Source organism: Budorcas taxicolor, chromosome 6, assembly GCF_023091745.1.
Source record: "Budorcas taxicolor isolate Tak-1 chromosome 6, Takin1.1, whole genome shotgun sequence".
Classification (NCBI taxonomy): Eukaryota; Metazoa; Chordata; class Mammalia; order Artiodactyla; family Bovidae; genus Budorcas; species Budorcas taxicolor.
This window is the reverse complement of record NC_068915.1, coordinates 93660577-93680425: the sequence shown is the minus strand read 5'-3', so window position 1 is coordinate 93680425 and position 19849 is coordinate 93660577. Positions and strand designations below refer to the sequence as shown.

Genomic DNA, 19849 nt, shown 5'->3' with positions numbered 1-19849 from the left:
GAACTCTTTCCCTTTTTTTTTTTTAATTCATAGACTTCTTTTTCTCTCTAGGATTCAGACACAGATTGTTGTATACCTATCTTTTCATATTTGTCCATTCATTTCAAAAGTGGGGGGTTAAGTATTTAGTGTTAAAGAAGGTTTAATTTAAAAATCAAAACACATAAATATTTCTTTAGAGAGAACTGACATGAGTTATAAAGTATTGAAGTCAGTCCAGAAGTCATTTTGCAGCAGGTCTCATGACAATCAAAGCAGCTTCCATTCTTAGTTTTTCACTCCAGTGGTCCCTCTATTACCATGTACAGTCCTCTGCCTCTGATGATCTCTGGGCATCTTCCTACTTCTGTTTCAAATACTGGGCTGGAAACACTCTTCCCACATCTCCAGGCCAAATTCCCAAGAAAGAAACTGATTGAAGAAAGCTAATTACCATGCCACTTGCATGGACATTTGTGTTACGACATCTCATGGGCCACTGATCCACCTTTGGGTCAGCTGTGGTCACATGGTAACCTCAGGTGACACCAGCATGAATACATTCAGAAGAGCCTCCCAGAAGGGGGGCGAGAGGAGCGATGGTTAGACGGCATTACTGATTCAATGGACATGAGTTTGAGCAAGTTCCATGATATGATGAAGGATAGGGAAGGCTTGTGGGCTACAGTTCACGGGGTTGCAAACAGTCAGATGCAACTTAGCAACTAAATAGCAACAATACACAGAAAACTTCAGCAGAGCTAAGGTGCTGGCCACAGAGTAAGTTTTTAAATATTAGTTTTAGTTTCATGGCTTAAAGAAGATTCTCAACATTTCCTTTTACATGATGTTTAAGTCCATTTAGGATTTATCTAAATTCTAGTTTTATCTAGAAGATCTTCCCTTGAACTCTAATAATAGATAAAGATTGTTGGGGCTAACAATATGTTTGGCAGTTTTCTAAGAGTGTTTTATGGATTCACTGATTTAACCCTCACAACACAAAGTTCTGTTATTATCCCTATTTTACTGGTAAGAAACCTGAGACACAAAAAGGTTAAATACTTGTACAAGGACGTATAGCTAGTAAATGGCTGAATTCAAACTCAGGTAGTTTAGAAAGGCTTCAAAGCCTATTAGTTACAAGTAAACCATGCTGCTGCTGCTGCTAAGTCGCGTCAGTCGTGTCCGACTCTGTGCGACCCCATAGATGGCAGCCCACCAGGCTCCCCAGCCCCTGGGATTCTCCAGGCAAGAACACTGGAGTGGGTTGCCATTTCCTTCTCCATGCAAGAAACTGAAAAGTGAAAGGGAAGTCGCTCAGTCGTGTCCGACTCTTAACGACCCCATGGGCTGCAGCCTACCAGGCTCCTCCATCCATGGGATTCTCCAGGCAAGAGTACTGGAGTGGGGTGTCACTGCCTTCTCCGAAGTAAACCATACTGCCTCTCAAACACCAACTAATACTACTTGCACAATAACAATACACAAATAATTGGCATCATGAGTGACTGTTACCATAGCAAAACACAGGCTAAGGATTCTACAAACATGGATGCAAAACTGACCTTCTCCCCAGTTGCCATTATGACTAACCATCTGCAGATATAACATTTGCTCTAAGCATTGTATAAGCTACACCCCAAGTTTTGATATATTCCACCTTTTATCACTCATTTCACTAGATTTTCTCATTTCCATTGCAATTTCTTCATCAACCCACTAAATATTTAGAAGCGTTTGTTTCAATTCCAGACATTTGGGGGTTTTCCGTTTTCTTGTTAATTTCTAATTTAAGTCTATCATGGTCAGAGAAAATACTCAGTGGGTTTGGCGCTTTGAATGTGTTAGGGCTTTCTTTACGGCTCAGTGTATGCTCGATTTTGGTAAAATTCTATGTACATCAGATTTTTCTATTTCCAACTACTTCAAAAGACTGACCTTAGCCGAGAAAACCTCGAAGGTCCCTTCTGACACCAAGTGTGTGAGATTCCAAGAATAAAGTAACCGGTAAGAGTTACTTCTAGTTCTTATTTTTCTTCCAGTTAGTCTTTTCTACTTGATTTTCAGAATGAAACACGTATTGCTTCTAATTAAACACGGAATAAGAAAAAACCCGCTGTACTTGCTATACAGTTTCGCACTCTTGTCATCCATAAGTAGACGCGTCCTGCCGCCCCTAGGCGCTCAGGTAGCGGACCTCCTGCGGAGACCCGCCTCCCAGGCACACAGGCGCGCCCGCGCGAGCCCCGGCCCCGCCCCTCCCCTCCATAACCACGCCCCCTCCATAACCACGCCCCCTCCTGTCGCCAACCACACCGATCGTAGCCGGGGCCGAGGGGTGGGGCCCGCAGCGGCGTGCTGACGTCAGAGAGGGCTGCGACGCCGCCCGGTCCGCCGGGGTGCTGACTGCTGTGTACGCTCAGTTCGCGGAGCCGGGCCTGGGCAGCGGCGGGGCCGTAGGACTTCGCGCGGCGTCTGCTGGCTCCGGGGCGGGGGCTGCGGCGGCGGCGAAGCCCCCTCCCCAGGGAGGCGGGGCCTGGGTGAGCTCCCCGCTTAGGGAGCAGCGGCGGCCGGGAAGGATGCATCAGAAGCTGCTGAAAAGCGCACATTATATCGAGCTGGGCAGCTACCAGTACTGGCCGGTCCTGGTGCCCCGCGGCATCCGCCTCTACACCTACGAGCAGATCCCCGTGTCCCTCAAGGACAACCCGTACATCACCGACGGCTACCGGGCCTACCTGCCTTCCAGGCTGTGTATCAAAAGGTACTGACTGGCCGCCTCCGCTGGGTGCGCCAGCGGGGAGCGCCGGCGGCTCCTCCTCCTCTACACCCTTTTTGTCTGGTCCGCCTGCTGCTTTCCCCGCTGTTCTCCGCGCCCCTTGTTCCCTAGCTGCTCCATCCTTTTCATCCTTTTCTGCCCCCTCTTCTCTCTTCGTGATCTTTCTTTCTCCCCAGCCAGGGTACTTGATCCATGGACTAATGACGGTAACAATGATCATGAAGTCGCTAACTCCAGTGGGGCTTTGCTGTTTACAAAGGGCTCACATCCTTTATTCCATTCGGTGTTCATTGGGGGTACATGTTGGAAACGACCCCACCGGCAATGGCGAGGACATACTTGCTCCTATGTATACCTAAGCTTTGTTTATTTTTAAGGCAGCCGTATGGAAATTCAGATATTTGGGGCCAGATAAATGCCGGTATAATCGGAAACAAGTTCACATTGGCATATAATTTTTTTAAAATTCCTGATTCATGCATTTAGTAGGTAGTATGGAGCCCCTGACAGTCTTCCTACCAGGTCCTACAGAGGAACGCAGGTATGGCCCTTGTTCTCGTGAATCTACTGAACTCTAGCCTGGATGACACACATTAAAGAGCTAATTACACTATTACGTAATAACCATTGTGAAAAACGCTGTGTGGGAAAAGCACTATAGCAAAGGGGGCCCGTAACGGGGTGCTGCCCTCCATTAGAGCACTGTAGAAACATCTTTAAAAAAGGAATGTCTTCATCATCTACGTTCTTAAAATTGAGTCCCTTGAAAGCCTGGGTTTAAAAAGAAAACAAAACTGAAAAATTAGTGTTCTAGTTCTTACACTAGATTTCTGTTACAACTCACTTGCCTGCATGCTCAGTCTTTAAGTCATATACAACTCTTTTGCGACCTTATGGACTGTAGCCCACCAGGCTCCTCTGTCCATGGAATTCTCCAGGCAAGAATACTGGAGTGGGTTGCCATTTCCTTTTCCAGGAGAGCCTTCCTGACCCAGGGATCAAACCTCCATCTCCTGCATTGGCAGGCAGATTCTTTACCACTGAGCCACCTGGGAAGCCCCAAAACTCACTATATGTACTTAATTACAGGACCCCACTTTAAGAGAATTGAGATACTGATGTTGGTTGGCTCTAGGTCAGTGTAGTGACAAACCCCACTGCTGGAATGTGAGCTATTGAGTTGCTCAAGCAGCAACCACGTGTTTGATTCTTGATCTTTTTGGCACTGTCTTTCCACTGTTCCTTCACCCTGCCTGCCTTTGAACTACTTCTCTAACTCAGAGTCACAAGGTGACATCACTGTCCATCTCTGCTTGGCTTCAGTGAATGGCCCACGGCATTTGACAGTTTGATTCGTGAGTGCCATTTCCTCCCCATCACCTTCTTTGCATAAGTTATTACACAAGAAATCAGAGCTAGCTCCTGCTGTGGATGTGAAGTTCCACATGGATAGAGCGGGTAATGAATTATCTTAAATAATAGCTTTAAACCCACCTCTGCATTCTGATGTTAGGGTCCAAATCTCATAGATCAAGGAGTGAAAACACAGTGCTCTAGATTTCAGGCCGTTGAGTGAAAAAGACGTGAGTATGCAGATCTGCCACTTCACAGCTGTGGGACCTTAAACTAAAGTTAACCTCTCTCTGCCTTATTCTCCTCATTTGTAAGAATGAGGGTAATTACAGTATCTGCTTCAGAAAGTAGTAAGGACTAAATGAGTCCTTGTGTATGTAAATGCTACACCCAGCCTGGCACATAATAAACACTCAGTAAATGGTGACTTGTTAACACCATGATCTTTTAATTTGAAGCCGGATAGATGCTGATGAAGAAATATATTGTTGATTTTGCAGCTGATCGGAGTATGTCTAACTTCTCATTGATTAAAAGTAGATCCCCTCCTAGGGATATTCTTCTAAGTGCCCTTCCTACCAGCTTGGTGTTTCCAGGTTCCGCTTTTGCCCTCTCTTCTTTTAGCTGCCTAGAGGGCCAGCTGTATGTCTATATCTATATAGATACTGATATCTATATCTTAGGTGTAAGGAGAGGTTTCGTGTGTCACAGCTGTTCTGCCAGTACTCTGTTAGTTGGAAGCAACGTGCCATGATTGTGCCTCTCTGCTCGCTTAACCAGGTTACACTGGGTTTCACCACATGAAAAGTTCTGAGGTAACAGATGTGTACTGGCTGTCAAACAGTCCTGGGCTTATATATGTTTCCTCACATTCCTGCATCTCTTCTCCCCCTCCCCAGTATAAGCAGTGTTTATACTTGGAGCTTGTACAGGATAAAGCCTGACGTTAATGATACGAGATCCACTCTATCCTTGATGATCATTTGATTGTGTGAGACTCCACTGTGTTTATGGCATGGGAATATGGGAACCATGGTGACTGCTGCAAATTCTGTGTTAAAGTTATACATTTGCTTGTGTGCTCCCTCATGTCTGACTCTTTGCAACCTCATGGAATGTAGCCTTCCAGCCTCCTCTGTCCTTGGGATTTCCCAGGCAAGGATACTGGAGTGGGTTGCCATTTCCTCCTCCAGGGGATCATCCTGACCCAGGGATGGAACCCAAGTCTCTTGCATTGGCAGGTGGGTTCTTTACCACTGAGCCACCTGGGAAGCCCTATTTAAACTCAAAACCAGTTAGGGCATATTGAAAGAGAGCAAGTAGTACTGATATTAAAAGTTCAGTTCAGTTCAGTTGCTCAGTCATGTTTGACTCTGCGACCCCATAAATCGCAGCACACCAGGCTTCCCTGTCCATCACCAACTCCTGGAATTTATTCAAACTCATGTCCATCGAGTTGGTGATGCCATCCAGCCATTTCATCCTCTGTCATCCCCTTCTCCTGCCCCCAATCCCTCCCAGCATCAGAGTCTTTTCCAGTGAGTCAACTCTTCGCATGAGGTAGCCAAAGTATTGGAGTTTCAGCTTTAGCATCAGTCCTTCCAAAGAACACCCAGGACTGATCTCCTTTAGAATGGACTGGCTGGATCTCCTTGCAGTCCAAGGGACTCTCAAAAGTCTTCTCCAACACCATAGTTCAAAAGCATCAATTCTTCAGCGCTCAGCTTTCTTCACAGTCCAACTTGCACATCCATACATGACCACTGGAAAAACCATAGCCTTGACTAGATGGACCTTTGTTGGCAAAGTAATGTCTCTGCTTTTGAATATGCTATCTAGGTTGGTCATAACTTCCCTTCCAAGGAGTAAGCGTCTTTTAATTTCATGGCTGCAGTCACCATCTGCAGTGATTTTGGAGCCCCACAAAATAAAGTCTGACACTGTTTCCACTGTTTCCCCATCAATTTCCCATGAAGTGATGGGACCAGATGCCATGATCTTCGTTTTCTGAATGTTAAGCTTTAGGCCAGCTTTCTCACTCTCCTCTTTCACTTTCATCAAGAGGCTTTTTAGCTCCTCTTCACTTTCTGCTATAAGGGTGGTGTCATCTGCATATCAGAGGTTATTGATATTTCTCCCAGCAATCTTGATTCCAGCTTGTGCTTCATCCAGCCCAGCGTTTCTCTTCATGTAAGTAAATAAGCAGGGTGACAATATACAGTCTTGACGTACTCCTTTTCCTATTTGGAACCAGTCTGTTGTTCCATGTCCAGTTCTAACTGTTGCTTCCTGACCTGCATATAGGTTTCTCAAGAGGCAGGTCAGGTGGTCTGGTATTCCCATCCCTTGAAGAATTTTCCACAGTTTATTGTGATCCACACAGTCAAAGGCTTTGGCATAGTCAATAAAGCAGAAATAGGTGTTTGTCTGGAACTCTCTTGCTTTTTCCATGATCCAGCAGATGTTGGCAATTTGATCTCTGTTTCCTCTGCCTTTTCTAAAACCAGCTTGAACATCAGGGAGTTCATGGTTCACGTATTGCTGAAGCCTGGCTTGGAGAATTTTGAGCATTACTTTACTAGCATGTGAGATGAGTGCAATTGTGCAGTAGTTTGAGCATTCTTTGGCATTGCCTTTCTTTGGGATTGGAATGAAAACAGACCTTTTCTAGTCCTGTGGCCACTGCTGAGTTTTCCAAATTTGCTCGCATATTGAGTGCAGCACTTTCACAGCATCATCTCTAAGGATTTGAAGTAGCTCAACTGGAATTCCATCACCTCCACTAGCTTTGTTCATAGTGTTGCTTTCTAAGGCCCACTTAACTTCACATTCCAAGATGTCTGGCTCTAGGTGAGTGATCACACCATCATGATTATCTGGGTCATGAAGATCTTTTTTTGTACAGTTCTTCTGTGTATTCTTGCCACCTCTTCTTAATATCTTCTGCTTCTGTTAGGTCCATACCATTTCTGTCCTTTATCGAGCCCATCTTTGCATGAACTGTTCCCTTGGTATCTCTAATTTTCTTGATGAGATCTCTAGTCTTTCCCATTCTATCGTGTTCCTCTATTTCTTTGCATTGATCGCTGAAGAAGGCTTTCTCATCTCTCCTTGCTATTCTTTGGAACTCTGCATTCAGATGCTTATATCTTTCCTTTATGGCTTCCCTGGTAGCTCAGCTGGTAAAGATATTAAAAGTAACCTCCTGTTATTCCAACAAAGAATAAACTCATGCCACCTGGAAACTAGTTTGGTTTCAAAACAGCCTCAGCAAAGTTGTTGCAGCATGCCTTTCTTAAAGGACATCTCCGGTGGATCCATTTCTATTTATCCTGCTTATCTCAAGTCCATTTAACTTTGTGCTTGCATGTTATATGTACTGAAATCAAAGTGTTATTTGTTCAGTCATGTCCAACTCTTTGTGACTGCATGGACTGTAGCCTGCCAGGTTCCTCTGTCCATGGAATTTTCCAGGCAAGAATACTGGAGTGGGTAGCCATTCCCTTCTCCAGGGCATCTTCCCAACCCAGGGATCGAACCTGGGTCTCTCGCATTGCAGGCAGGTTCTTTACCATCTGAGCCACCAGGGAAACCCAGTGTATACTAAAAAGGTATTTTGAGTGTGCCTAAGCTTAGCAGATTTTCAGATGCCTATAACCAAATGTCAGACTGTGTTAGCTAGCACCCAGTTTTAATCTGCATGTTTATTTCTGTAGACACGTAGCATCTAATCTGAGCAGGACCCTGTGCTGAGAACAGTGGTATCATAAAGATGAATGGTGCCAGTTGTCAGGGAATTGATATGCTGGAGAATGAGATGGAATTTATACATAAATAACTGAAATGGTAAACATAATAAGAGATGAGAAGGGAAAAAAAAAAAACTGTAAGATCCCAGGATTGATGAGTTGTGGAAAAACTTAAACTAAATGGTATGTCAAATTTAAAAAGGCTAAGATGGAGTTAAGGGCTTAAAGTAGCAAGTATTAGATAGCGTCTGCCACCAACCAAATTGTCCCTACCCTTATAAATGCCTCCAGTGAGCCAGCAGATCTGAATCTGAGCTGCATGTTTGGTGTTTTTTTTTTTTTTTTCCAGTTTGTTCATTTTATCTAATGAGACAGTAAACATCTGGAGTCATTTGCTAGGTTTCTTCCTCTTCTTCACGCTGGGAATATATGACATGACATCTGTGTTACCTTCAGCAAGTGCATCCAGAGAAGATTTTGTAATTTGTTCTATTTGTCTCTTCTGCTTCCAGGTAAGTCTCATTTCACAAGCACTATTGTTGATAAAGAGAACTTTGGTCCCACAGGCTTGGGCAGGTGGCTGTACTCCACACCCACCACTTGCTGCAAAGAGACCCAAAGCAGCATGTAAGCTAGCTTATTCGATTTCCTAATAGAAGCACCCAAAGTATGTTTTTCTGAAAGTGTATTTGAAATCCATGAAGTTTTAAAGATTGAGAAAATTTCTTTCTTTTTTCTTCCTTTCTCTACACATCTGTGCTATAAAATTAATCCAGAGATAGAAATCTCTCATTGTGTTCTATTTGCCAACTGAAGTAGAACCCTGCTGCTAAGTCGCTTCAGTCGTGTCTGACTCTGTGTGACCCCATAGACAGCAGCCCACCAGGCTCCCCTGTCCCTGGGATTCTCCAGGCAAGAATACTGGAGTGGGCTGCCATTTCCTTCTCCAGTGCATGAAAGTGAAAAGTGAAAGTGAAGTCACTCAGTCATGTCTGACTCTTAGCGACCCCATGGACTGCAGCCTACCAGGCTCCTCCGTCCGTGGGATTTTCCAGGCAAGAGTACTGGAGTGGGGTGCCATTGCCTTCTCCTGGAGTAGAACCCTACTGAGTGCTTAAAACTTGTTTGGGAACATTTTTCACCTTTTATATGTCTATGACTTTTGTACTTGTTTCCTTATTGTCTTAATTCTGTTGCCTCGTTTTGCTGGTATTAATCTTTTCTCTCACTTTAATGTTAATTTCCTTTGGGCCTTGTGCACTTTCCTGATTTCAGATACTTTCAGTTTCTTCTCTGTGCCATTTCCCCTACTGACCTAACATGTGTTAGTCCCTCAGCACTTTCACTTTTCTTCAGGAATCTGTAAAAGGGCCTTTAAAAGTTATGTTTAATAATTTTTCAAACAGTTTCTAAAGAAGAAAGCTAATATGGACCAAAATCCAGTTGATATTTTTTTAATTTAAAAAAAAAAATGCAAAGTACAGATAACCATAAAAATGGAAAGAAAAAAGTATCATCCTTCCTCCCGCAGACATAGGCCAGCACATGCAGCAGTTAACCTGCTGCTGCTCTGAAAGGGGAATGCATAAGTCAACCACACAGCTGTTGCTTTCATTGTGTATTAATCAGTTTCAGGCCTTCATCATCTGACTCAAAACTCTGGACTTAAATGATTAAGAAACACAATGGAAACATCCCCCTCTCCTTTTTCTTCTAATTCTAGTTTCTAGAATAAGATTTTTAATTTCTTTGAGGGAAAGAATACTCTGTATTTTTGTGTCATTATTAGAAAATTATTTTTTCTTTAAGTATTTTTTTACAGTATACGCATTCTCAGGTTTAATTTTGTCCCGATCGGAGCCTAAACATCTCTTAAAAACCTATCTCCATGTTTAAAATGGAAATGAATCCATTTGCCCGTACTTACCTGTCTCAGATGGTAAAGAATCCGGCTGCCATGCAGAGGACCCGACTTTGACCCCTGGGTCAGAAAGATCCCCTGGAGAAAGGAATGGCAACCCACTTCAGTATTCTTGCCTGGAGAATTCCATGCACAGAGGAACCTGGTGGGCTACAGTCCATGGGGTCTCAGAGTCAGACATGACTGAGTGACTCACACACCTGGATACTATAGACTGAGATGCTCTTATAATCAATAATCAGAAAAACTGGTTTATGCTCTACTGCTAGTCATATGGATACTGTCCCCTATGAGGATCCCACAAGCTTTTCTCTGACCCTCGGCCTGCCCTTTATCCTCCCAGCCACAGCTGATGTTAGCTCAGGGAATGTATGTTTATTTTCATAGTGGTTTAAGAAAGCACTGCATTGTAAAACTGAGAAGATAAAATAATTAAAACACCTGCCAGTGAAGAAATGCCTAAAGTGTTAGAGTCACTTGCTCAAGGATGTTCAGTAGGACAGTAAAGTCCTGTTCTGTTAACTGCTAGTGCAGTGATCTTTCTGTTACACACAGCACAGCTTGCTGAAGTCACCTGAGCACACCTGCCCTACTTACAAATACCATTTTTGTGATTTTTATGATATTATAACTTGCTCACCCAGTTTCCCCAGATTCTTCAAGTCAGCAGGCAGCATGGTAAATCATCAGTGTATGTATTAATACTGATATACATTTAAGTTTTTAAAGATACATAACATTTGTTTTCCTCTATCCTGCACTTTTTAAATGCTCATGCTTTCCTACCAACAAGATTAATAGAGTGCATTCTGAACAGTAGAGTGTAATTTCAGGGGCTTTGCACTTTCCCAGAGATCTTTCTTAGAGAAAAATAAAATTTGAGAATGCCTTTCCCTAGATTCGGTTCCTTAATATTCAGTTCCAGAAATATTTTTTTCATATCTCCTGTCTATATCCAGGCACTAAGCCAGGTATTGGGACTCTGGTGCAGAACAAAACCAGCCTGTCATCAAGGTCGAGTCACAGAAGGGAGAGTGAGGCAGGGCATTGAAGCATAAGAAATGTGTGGACCGGCCCAGAAGCAAGAGACAGCTTAGCACTTTCTGGACTTGTAGGTGTTGTTGTTTGTCTACCTAGGTGGAGTGAGATATTCCACAGAAGGAAACTTCCCAGAAAACAGACATACTCAATATGTCAGATAATTTTTCAGCCAGTTTTTTTTTAAGCAACTCTAACAACATGTCCCTTTCGAAACAGAACATACTTAGTCTAAGTTAGCTTTTCAAACATTCATATGTCCTCTATGAATACCATTTATTTTGTTAATCCTTTCCACTTGAAACTGTAATTTTTCTCTTTCCAGTTTTACTTTCCTTTTCACAATGAGAGTAGCTTTCTTGTTGTTTCTTTTTATTACTATAAGATACACTCATGTAGAAATTCGAGCAAACAAGTGGTATTTGAAGAAAGTATTATAAAAAGTCATTTGAAATTCCACTTCCACGGTGGACATTTGGGGTGAAATCGCTGCAGATGTTTGTGGGTGCACATGTGCCTCACACTTGCCTGCCTACCTTTCTGTCTCCCCCCTTCTGAACGTCATCGACTCTGCTTACTGTTTGATGTCACTCGGCACTGTGGCAATGAGATCTTTTCCAGTCAGTGAGAAGGTACCCCCTTCATGTTCTCTGGATGTATCCTTTTATCTCAAGGATAATAGAAAACATAACTTCTTAAAGTTATGCTTAATTTGCTCAGTGCACTCTGACTTGCCGTTTAGTAGCCAAAGCCACAGAGCATTAAGGATTTTAGACAGCAGAAGAAGAAATGAGACTCTGGCTAGGAACCTTGTTTTGAGCGTTGATATTGAGGCTGTGGGGACTGATTTGTGTATTGTTGTTTGTTTTTAGTCGCTAAGTTGTGTCCCAGCTGTTTGGAACCCATGGACTGTAGCCCGCCAGATTCCTCTGTCCATGGGATTCTCCAGGCAGGAATACTGGAGTGGGGTGCCGTTGCCTCCTCCAGGGGATCTTCCCGACCCGGGGATCGAAGCCGCATCTCTTACATCTCCTGCATTGGCAAGCAGGTTCTTTACCACCAGCGCCACCTGGGAAGCCCATAGAATGGCTGCTGCTGCTGAGTCACATCAGTCGTGTCCGACTCTGTGTGACCGCATAGACGGCAGCCCACCAGGCTCCCGTCCCTGGGATTCTCCAGGCAAGAACACTGGAGTGGATTGCCATTTCCTTCTCCAGCGCATGAAAGTGAAAAGGGAAAGGGAAGTCACTCAGTCGTGTCCGACTCTTCGAGACCCCATGGACTGCAGCCTACCAGGCTCCTCTGTCCATGGGATTTCCCAGGCAAGACTACTGGAGTGGGGTGCCATTGCCTTCTCCGATAGAATGGCTAGATGACCGTGTATCTGGCCCATTTTCCCCATCCCCACTGTCCTTGCCTTAGTGTAGGCTCTAGTCATTGTTTCCTAAGGCTAGTGTTGTAACCTCTCATGTCAACCTTTCTATAAAGTGCATTGAAAATAAAATCTTCAGTAGTATCACAGAGTCCATAATACTGAAGTTAAGACTCCTCGATGTATAGGACTTGTCCTAATCACATCATGAAGAACACCACATGGCATTCATTGCTCAGGGTGTTGCGTTTAATATGCTGCTCTTGCTGTGGACCCACCAGTAACCCTGCGCACACCTTCGTTTCTGTCCTTGATGAGTGCCAGAGCACCTGAAGGTGCGGCTCAGGTGGCAGCCCTCTTATAAAATACGGAACTTTCTTCCTCCTACGGCTCCCACCCTCCAGTGCACACATGCGCCCACAGACTCAGTTCCCTCCCTCCCCTGTTTTCTAACTGTGCTCTGCACTGTTCCTACAGGACTTCCAACATCACCATTTGCTCACTTGTCCAAAAAAAATCTCTTTGATAGTAGATAACAACAATAAACAATATACAAATCAGTCCCCACAGCCTTCATCTTTGTATCCCCAGTGCATGACACACAGCTGGTATTTAATGACTAGAGGGAGTTCAGCTACAGAAACCTTATCAATCTTCAGAGCAGCTGATTGAATCAGATAAGCTTTACTCTCAATTTGGCAACATAGAATCAGCATAAGTCACAATTATTTTTCCTTGAATGCACCAAAGCCATGTTTAACTTTAACTTAAAAGTAAACTCTATACAATGAAGTCTCATACAGGCATAAAAGATCTTAAATTAAGTGAAAAAAATAGCAGAGCAAACTATATGATTTTATCTGATTAATATAAAATGTGTTCTTATATGTATATATATAGACTTCTGTATCATAGATGTTTGGTATGTTCATTGAAAATGTCTCGACAGACACATAAAAGATATTATCAGTGGCTATCACTGGAGAAGAGATTGACTGGGTGGGGCTTATTTTTTTTACATCATCAAATTCCTTTTTTTTTTTTCATCTTTCTAAGGACATGCCTTCTGTAGTAAGTAGTTTTTAAAAGGAAACTTATTCATGGATCAAAATAAGATGCAATAGATAGATTTCCTTCTATTGTGCTACTCATTTAAATTGTTTATCTTATAAAATAGTTGTCATTATAGATTTCTTTATGATTTTTGTCTCTGTTTTACCCATGAGGAAACTGAGGCTTAAGAAAATGACATACAGCCAGGCACAAAGCCAGAGTCTGTGTCTAGGTCTGTTTGGCTGAAAAACCTGCACTTCACCTGACCACCTCCCTGAATGTCATGCATGAGTTGCTTTTATCATTTTGTTTGTTTCACTTTGATAAGAGTTGTTTTATTTTCCCTAGGTCTGTATGCTTTGCTCCGTGGGCTATCATCTCTTTTCCTGCCATCGATCAGAAAAAACCTGTCGAAGATGGATGGCATTAGATTATGCAGGAATTTCTATTGGAATACTGGGCTGCTATGTCTCTGGTGTATTTTATGCATTTTATTGTAATAATGTGAGTAACTTAAAAACATTTTACATACTGCCTTTCAGATGTAGGCCTTTTATCTTTCCATGATTCCCTGGAACTTCTGAGTAGACACATAATTAACTTATCGAAGAAACAGTAAAGTCTAGTGGAGGCATAAACTCATTTTTCAAAAGGGCCCCATGATCTCTAACATCTGTTATTAGCTCCTACTGCTTTTACTGATTTTCCGTGGAAAATATATATATGCTATCTTCTGAAACTTAAGCATTAAATTTTACTATTTCCCCACTAAAACCATATAGCTACCTGAGTCCTCAGATGCACATTACACGTCTTTTATTTTTGTGTTGCTGGAGTTGAAGATCAAGTTAGTGCTGGTCAAAATTATGAAGCTAGGCGCTACTTTCCATTTTCCCTTCTTATCCTTTATTCCTCTCTCAGTGGGAGAAAAAAAAAGAAAAAGTATACCTCTGAATGTGTTGACCCATATTCTTATATAAGAAATATATTTTCCTTTCCTTAGTCTTATATTTAGAGTCAGACCTAGAGACAGACCAGATGGGTGGTGAGTGTTTTTAACAAACGTGTCTACTCTGAATTCTAACATATATTGTAGCTCAAATGGTAAAGAATCTGCCTGCAACACAGGAGACCCGGGTTCAGTCCCTGGGTTGGGAACATCCCCTGGAGAAGGGAATGGCAATCTACTCCAGTATCCTTGCCTGGAGAATCCCATGGACAGAGGAGCCTAATGGACTACAGTCCATGGGGTTGCAAAGAGTCGGACACGACTGAGCAACTAACACTGCTACTACTACTCTGAATTCTTGATCACTGCTGCTTTCTGAGCCTCAAGTTACAAAAGTCAGTTTTTGCCTTGGGTAAGCAGCATTTGAAACACTGTGATCAAATTATATAGCAGCTGAGCTGAATATATTGACCAACTCCCTCCTCATCTCATGTCTCAGTCAAGAAGGCAAACTGAACCTTCCATCTCAAGACCTCCCATTCAGAAAGTCCTCATTGACCCACCTCTCTTTTTCTCTTGCCCCCCACCACACCATTTTCTCTTTTCCTTTTATCCTTTTAGTTCCTTCCCTTTCAGAGCCAAAACTGAGCTACTCTGCCAGGAACAGCGGACCTGCTAGTCACAGGATGAGAGTCTGTCCTATCTGAGCCCTCCCCATGGAATGAGGGTCCAGACCATATCCCCAGCCTTCACTCCCTGGGAGGGTGGGCTGCAGCACAGGAGACCTCTGTTGGAAATTCTTAAGTAGGATCTTTGTCTCTCCACAATAATAGAGAAAAATGGCAACACTGCTAGAGTGTAAAACTAGCAAAGTGAAAAATCAGAATTTGGTTTGAATGTAAGAACATTATTAATGATAGCCACTTATTCATAAGCCATTTGTTCTTCAGGCCTGATTACATTGGAATGGAAGCATATAATTAAATATATATGCCATTTACCCTGTTGAAAATTGACTTGATTTTAGTAGTAAACTGCCCATATCTGCTCACCTTTCACAACTTACTCGTTTTACATGAAAATGTTGACATCTTTAAAAATAGGCTTTTGAGTATGTAATGCTAGAAATTTTTTTGCTTATTCTGTATTTCTCTGAAACCGGTTTTTTGTTTAACTCTTCCCAAGCTTATCTGATAATCAAAGAGACTAGTGGGAAAACTGTAAATCTTTTTTCAGAAGAACCAGAACTCCAGGGTAGATGAAGGAGGAAAAAAACAAAAATCTGTTAGAGCTAATACAACCCATAATCATTTAAAGGAAAAATTGTTTTCTTACTTCTGAGATCTCATCATTTAACCAAACATTCAGTTGCTCTAATGGCGCTTTACCTGTTAAGGAGCACAGGCTGCTTTGAGAATGAGATTGAAAACTGTGGACCCTCCATCCCAGATAATACGCGTTTGGGTACAGACTGATCAGTCATTTTGACATGTGAGTTTCAGGAAGTTGTAATGGTTCCAGAGAAGTCCTTGGAGCCCAGGTTAAGAATTCTGTCCTAACTGAGTTGTTAGGACAACTAACAGCTTTTGAGCTTCAGTACTAGCTTTTCAACCTCTCATTTAGATACCTAAATATTCTGCAGGTCCTTCACACATGATATATTTTGAAATGAATGATATTTCATGTTTCACCATTTTCTGCCCCCAATACACACACACCCTCCTGCTGGATCACTTTGTTCACTTGCTCCACTAATAGAAGCCGTCTGCGTGGCCTTTTCTACAGCAAACAGCTGACCCATCCTCTGCTGCTCTATCCCATAGACAGTCAACCAGTAAAATTTTAGTTTATTTCAAAAATGTCTCCTGAATCTGGTGCTCACATCTGTCGTCTTGTTCAGCAGCGGTCCAAGCTATTTTCTCCTTGAATCAAATATTTACTACCCTCCTAGCTAGCGTCCTGTCACCTCTTTTTTTTTTTTTTCTTTCTTTACACTGATGTCAGAGTTATTCTAATAAGTTTGAAAAACAACCACATCACCTTTTTCTTCAAGAGCTCTGCTATTCCCTCAGCACCAGCTTGGAAAAGTGTCTGCCTTTCAGTTCCCTTCACAAAACTTCCTTGCTCCCTTGCACTTCCTTTTCCTTGAGAACTCCCTCCTCTCACAAGATCTTACATATTCCTCGGGACCCAGATTAGTTGTCGTTTCCTCTGTGAAGCCTTTTTTAACTCTTGCGGTAGCAATTGCTCCCTCTTCCGTGGTCCTACAACATTCTGTTCATAACTCAACTGCAGTCCTTATCCTTTGATTATAATCATCTCTTTATACGTCCGCCCCTTCATAGCCTGTGAGCTCTCCCACTGAGCTTTGTCTTTGCTGCCACAGGACTTCACTTGCCCCTGGCATATAATAGGTACTCAGGGAATGCTTCTGTGTGAATAAATGTGTTCTTTACCACCTCACTTTGGGGTCTGGTTTGTCATCCTAAGGGACCTAACAATTGTATGCAACATGCGTTATTTTAAGGAAGGAAGGTAATCGTGTTTGGAAGTGAAAATACGAAAATAAATACAGTTTGGAATGCATCCCGTAGAAGCCAAAATCAAAAATTGCTCATTTCCTTCCCTTATTGTCAATGACAATTAAAATGCAGTGTCCTTTCTTTCTAGTATTGGCGTCAAGTGTACTTGATCACCGTGCTTGCTATGATCCTGGCCGTGTTCTTTGCTCAGATCCATCCCAATTACCTCACACAGCAGTGGCAGAGGCTCCGTTCTATCATCTTCTGTTCTGTTTCCGGGTATGGAGTCATCCCTACTCTCCACTGGGTGTGGCTCAATGGAGGAATCGGTGCTCCTATCGTTCAGGTAGGCTGAGTGTGGTCAGTATGTTCCCGTTCTTTTTGTCCTTTTCATTTCATTCCTTTGGGTAAAATAGTGTACTCCGGCCAAGTGGGTGGGTCTTTGTCATTTGAGGGCACATTTATAACTGCATAATGATGCAGTAAGTTTTCATATCTATACATTAATAAATAGATAAAACATACTCTGAGGCATAGTTTCTAACTGCTATTTTTTTCTGAGATGTTTTTCTGTAAGATGATACGTTCTTAACTCTCTTTCTGTTCCCCTTGGAATGTAAATATCCAGGTACTCCCTGTAGAGGAGGACTCCTAAGTTTCCAGCTTTGTCAGCTGGGGCAAGGTTAGTGCCAGGAGAAGCAGCTGGTTTGCTTGTTAGTGGAAGGGAAGGAGTTGGGAAGGATTTATTCCTGTGCCTCTTGAGTCTGCAGTACCTGTGGAATGTTAAAGTGGAGATCACGTGTGGATTTAGCTCAGAGATTGAGACTAGTAGTAGAGATTTGAAAATCTCTTGGCAGCTAGAGCCATGGGACTATATTCCACCCCGCAAGGAAAATATATTGAGATATAAAAGACCATTAGTTGTTATGGGGAGAGCTGGAGTATATTAGGAAGAACCTCAGTGAGAATTCCTCAGCATTCTTGAGAAGGGAGTTAGAAATAAGACCTAAATTCTTAGAGATTTGTATATAAATGCTCTAGGTATGTGCTAGGGAGTAAACGAGAATTTTTAACATAACTTAATTATGCTGAGAAATCTAGAAGAAATTTCATGCACTTGTTGCAAAGGTACCTTTGGAATAATGGAGATTTAAATGCAGGTTTTATTCAAAAGAATTATATTTTTTTAGAAGAGGAGAGGCTAATGGTAGGTTATAAGACTAAAAAATTGGGATAAAGATGTGATAGTGGTAATGAGTAACTTCAGTGATCCTGGTATCTGCGAAAACATCAGTTTTGTGACAGTTTTGATGCCCAGAAAATAGAATGGGGAAGTGCCACTCTCTTAATAGATTCAGACCTAACCAGAAGTGAATAGTTGTTGACATTCAGAAGTGAATGTTTGGGGATGAGGGAAATGCATCTTTTTAAGCTTATCATATGGAAAAGGAAATGGCAACCCACTCCAGTACTCTTGTCTGGAGAATCCCATGGACGGAGGAACATGGTAGGCTACAGTCCATGGGGTCACAGAGTCGGACACGACTGAGCGACTTCACTTTCACTTTCAAGCTTATCATAAGCTTATCTTGTTATTAAAGAAAGAGCACCAGACCTATTAAGCCAGTAGATTAGTAAGAAATTCAGGAAAAAAATAAGTGTGGGGGAGGGCAGGGGGACACTTTCCTGTGTTCAGCAGTCTTAAAATAGAAAGATGGCTTAGGAAGACTGGTTCTCTAAGATGGAAATATAACATAAACAGAGGTCATCCCAGTGCAGAAACAAAGGGAGGCTTCCAGAGAAATTCTCCAGTAAGGTCTAGTTTTAAAAAGATGGAGAGAGAGGCGCTTGACCAAAGATGCAAAGTTCCAAACAGCTAATCCTAGAGGTACAGTGGAGCTCTGTTCTAGAATGTTTGTAGAATCTGAGGTTGATTGTCTGAGAACATAGGATTCAGGGGAGAGGGGCTCCATGATGATTCTCAAATATGTGTCAAGGGAAGAAAAGTCATTTGTTTTATTTCTTAAATGGCTTCTTAGTAAATTAGGTTTATAATCAGAGTTAGGAACAAGGTGTATAAATTAGAGCTGGCTGGTTTTCTTAGGGCAAGGAAAAGCTTTCCAAGAGAACTTTGCACAGTAGTATTCAAGAGAATCATTTATCCAGGATGGTGGAACAGATATCACTGTTGGGCTGAGCCTCTTGGGTCTTTTCCAGCCACAGATCCCTGTTTAGCCACTTTGCTTATTCAGCTGGTTACTCCATTCCCACATGTATTCCACCCAGGCACCCGTGTTGTAAATGGGAGTTGGCTGCCCTTTGCAGTTTCACCCTGTTGAAGCTTTAGCTGCTGTAGTGCCCTGACCATTAGGGCAGTCTCTGTGTTCCACTCCTGTGAAACGCTTCCTAAAGTATTTAGATCTAGGTCCCTATGACTGGAGACTGTCTGTAAGATTTAATAGACTTAAATCCCACCTATGAATTCTAATTCTATGTGTTTAATTATATTAATTAGATTTATAATATCGGTAAGTTGGAAGTTCAGTCACAGTCGGGAGATCTGTGAAAAACTATGTTTTGCTTTTCAGGACTTTGCACCCCGTGTAGTTGTGATGTATGTGATTGCTCTTCTTGCTTTCCTGTTCTACATTTCCAAAGTTCCAGAAAGGTATTTTCCAGGTAGGTATATGTTTTTATAATGGATTTATGACTTTAGTCTAAATAAATGGTGGAGGTATATATGTCAGAGCATCAAAACAGATTTTTTTTCCAATATTACTGATTATAGAATGGCTATTCTCAAATGGTATCTAAAACTTGAACTCTGATGGCTTTCACAAACTTTTCCTTTCATTGTCACAATAGAAGTTGAGTCCACAGACAGGGTTACCACCATTTCACTTCACCATTTCATCTCACCATTTCAATAGTGAGTTCTCAACCACTGCTTTTTTGTGGAGCGTTTTGTTCCACAAAAGTTGCTTATGCTTAAAAATTAATTTATATGTGAAAGATTCATAAAACAAACTAGAAACAAAGGAAAATAATGGGATAATGAAAATAAGCCAGGTTTAGGATTACTTCACAACTATCTGTGGTAAGTTTCTATAAAATATATAAGGCCCATCAGT

The 19849-nt window shown here is 42.2% G+C and overlaps 1 protein-coding gene across 2 annotated transcripts in view; it reads left to right on the top strand.

Moving 5' to 3' along the window:
- The first annotated feature begins 2444 nt into the window (after nucleotides 1-2444).
- PAQR3 (progestin and adipoQ receptor family member 3) overlaps nucleotides 2445-19849 on the top strand; it is a 31658-nt gene continuing 14253 nt past the window's right edge. For both annotated transcript variants that reach the window (XR_008199596.1, XM_052641889.1), the window contains exons 1-5: nucleotides 2445-2746; nucleotides 8213-8375; nucleotides 13596-13751; nucleotides 16867-17064; nucleotides 19307-19397. Coding sequence is in view for 1 of the 2 variants with exons in the window: in XM_052641889.1 (XP_052497849.1) it covers nucleotides 2562-2746; nucleotides 8213-8375; nucleotides 13596-13751; nucleotides 16867-17064; nucleotides 19307-19397 (793 nt within the window). In the remaining variant the exon portion in view is untranslated. The remainder of the gene's footprint in view (nucleotides 2747-8212; nucleotides 8376-13595; nucleotides 13752-16866; nucleotides 17065-19306; nucleotides 19398-19849) is intronic.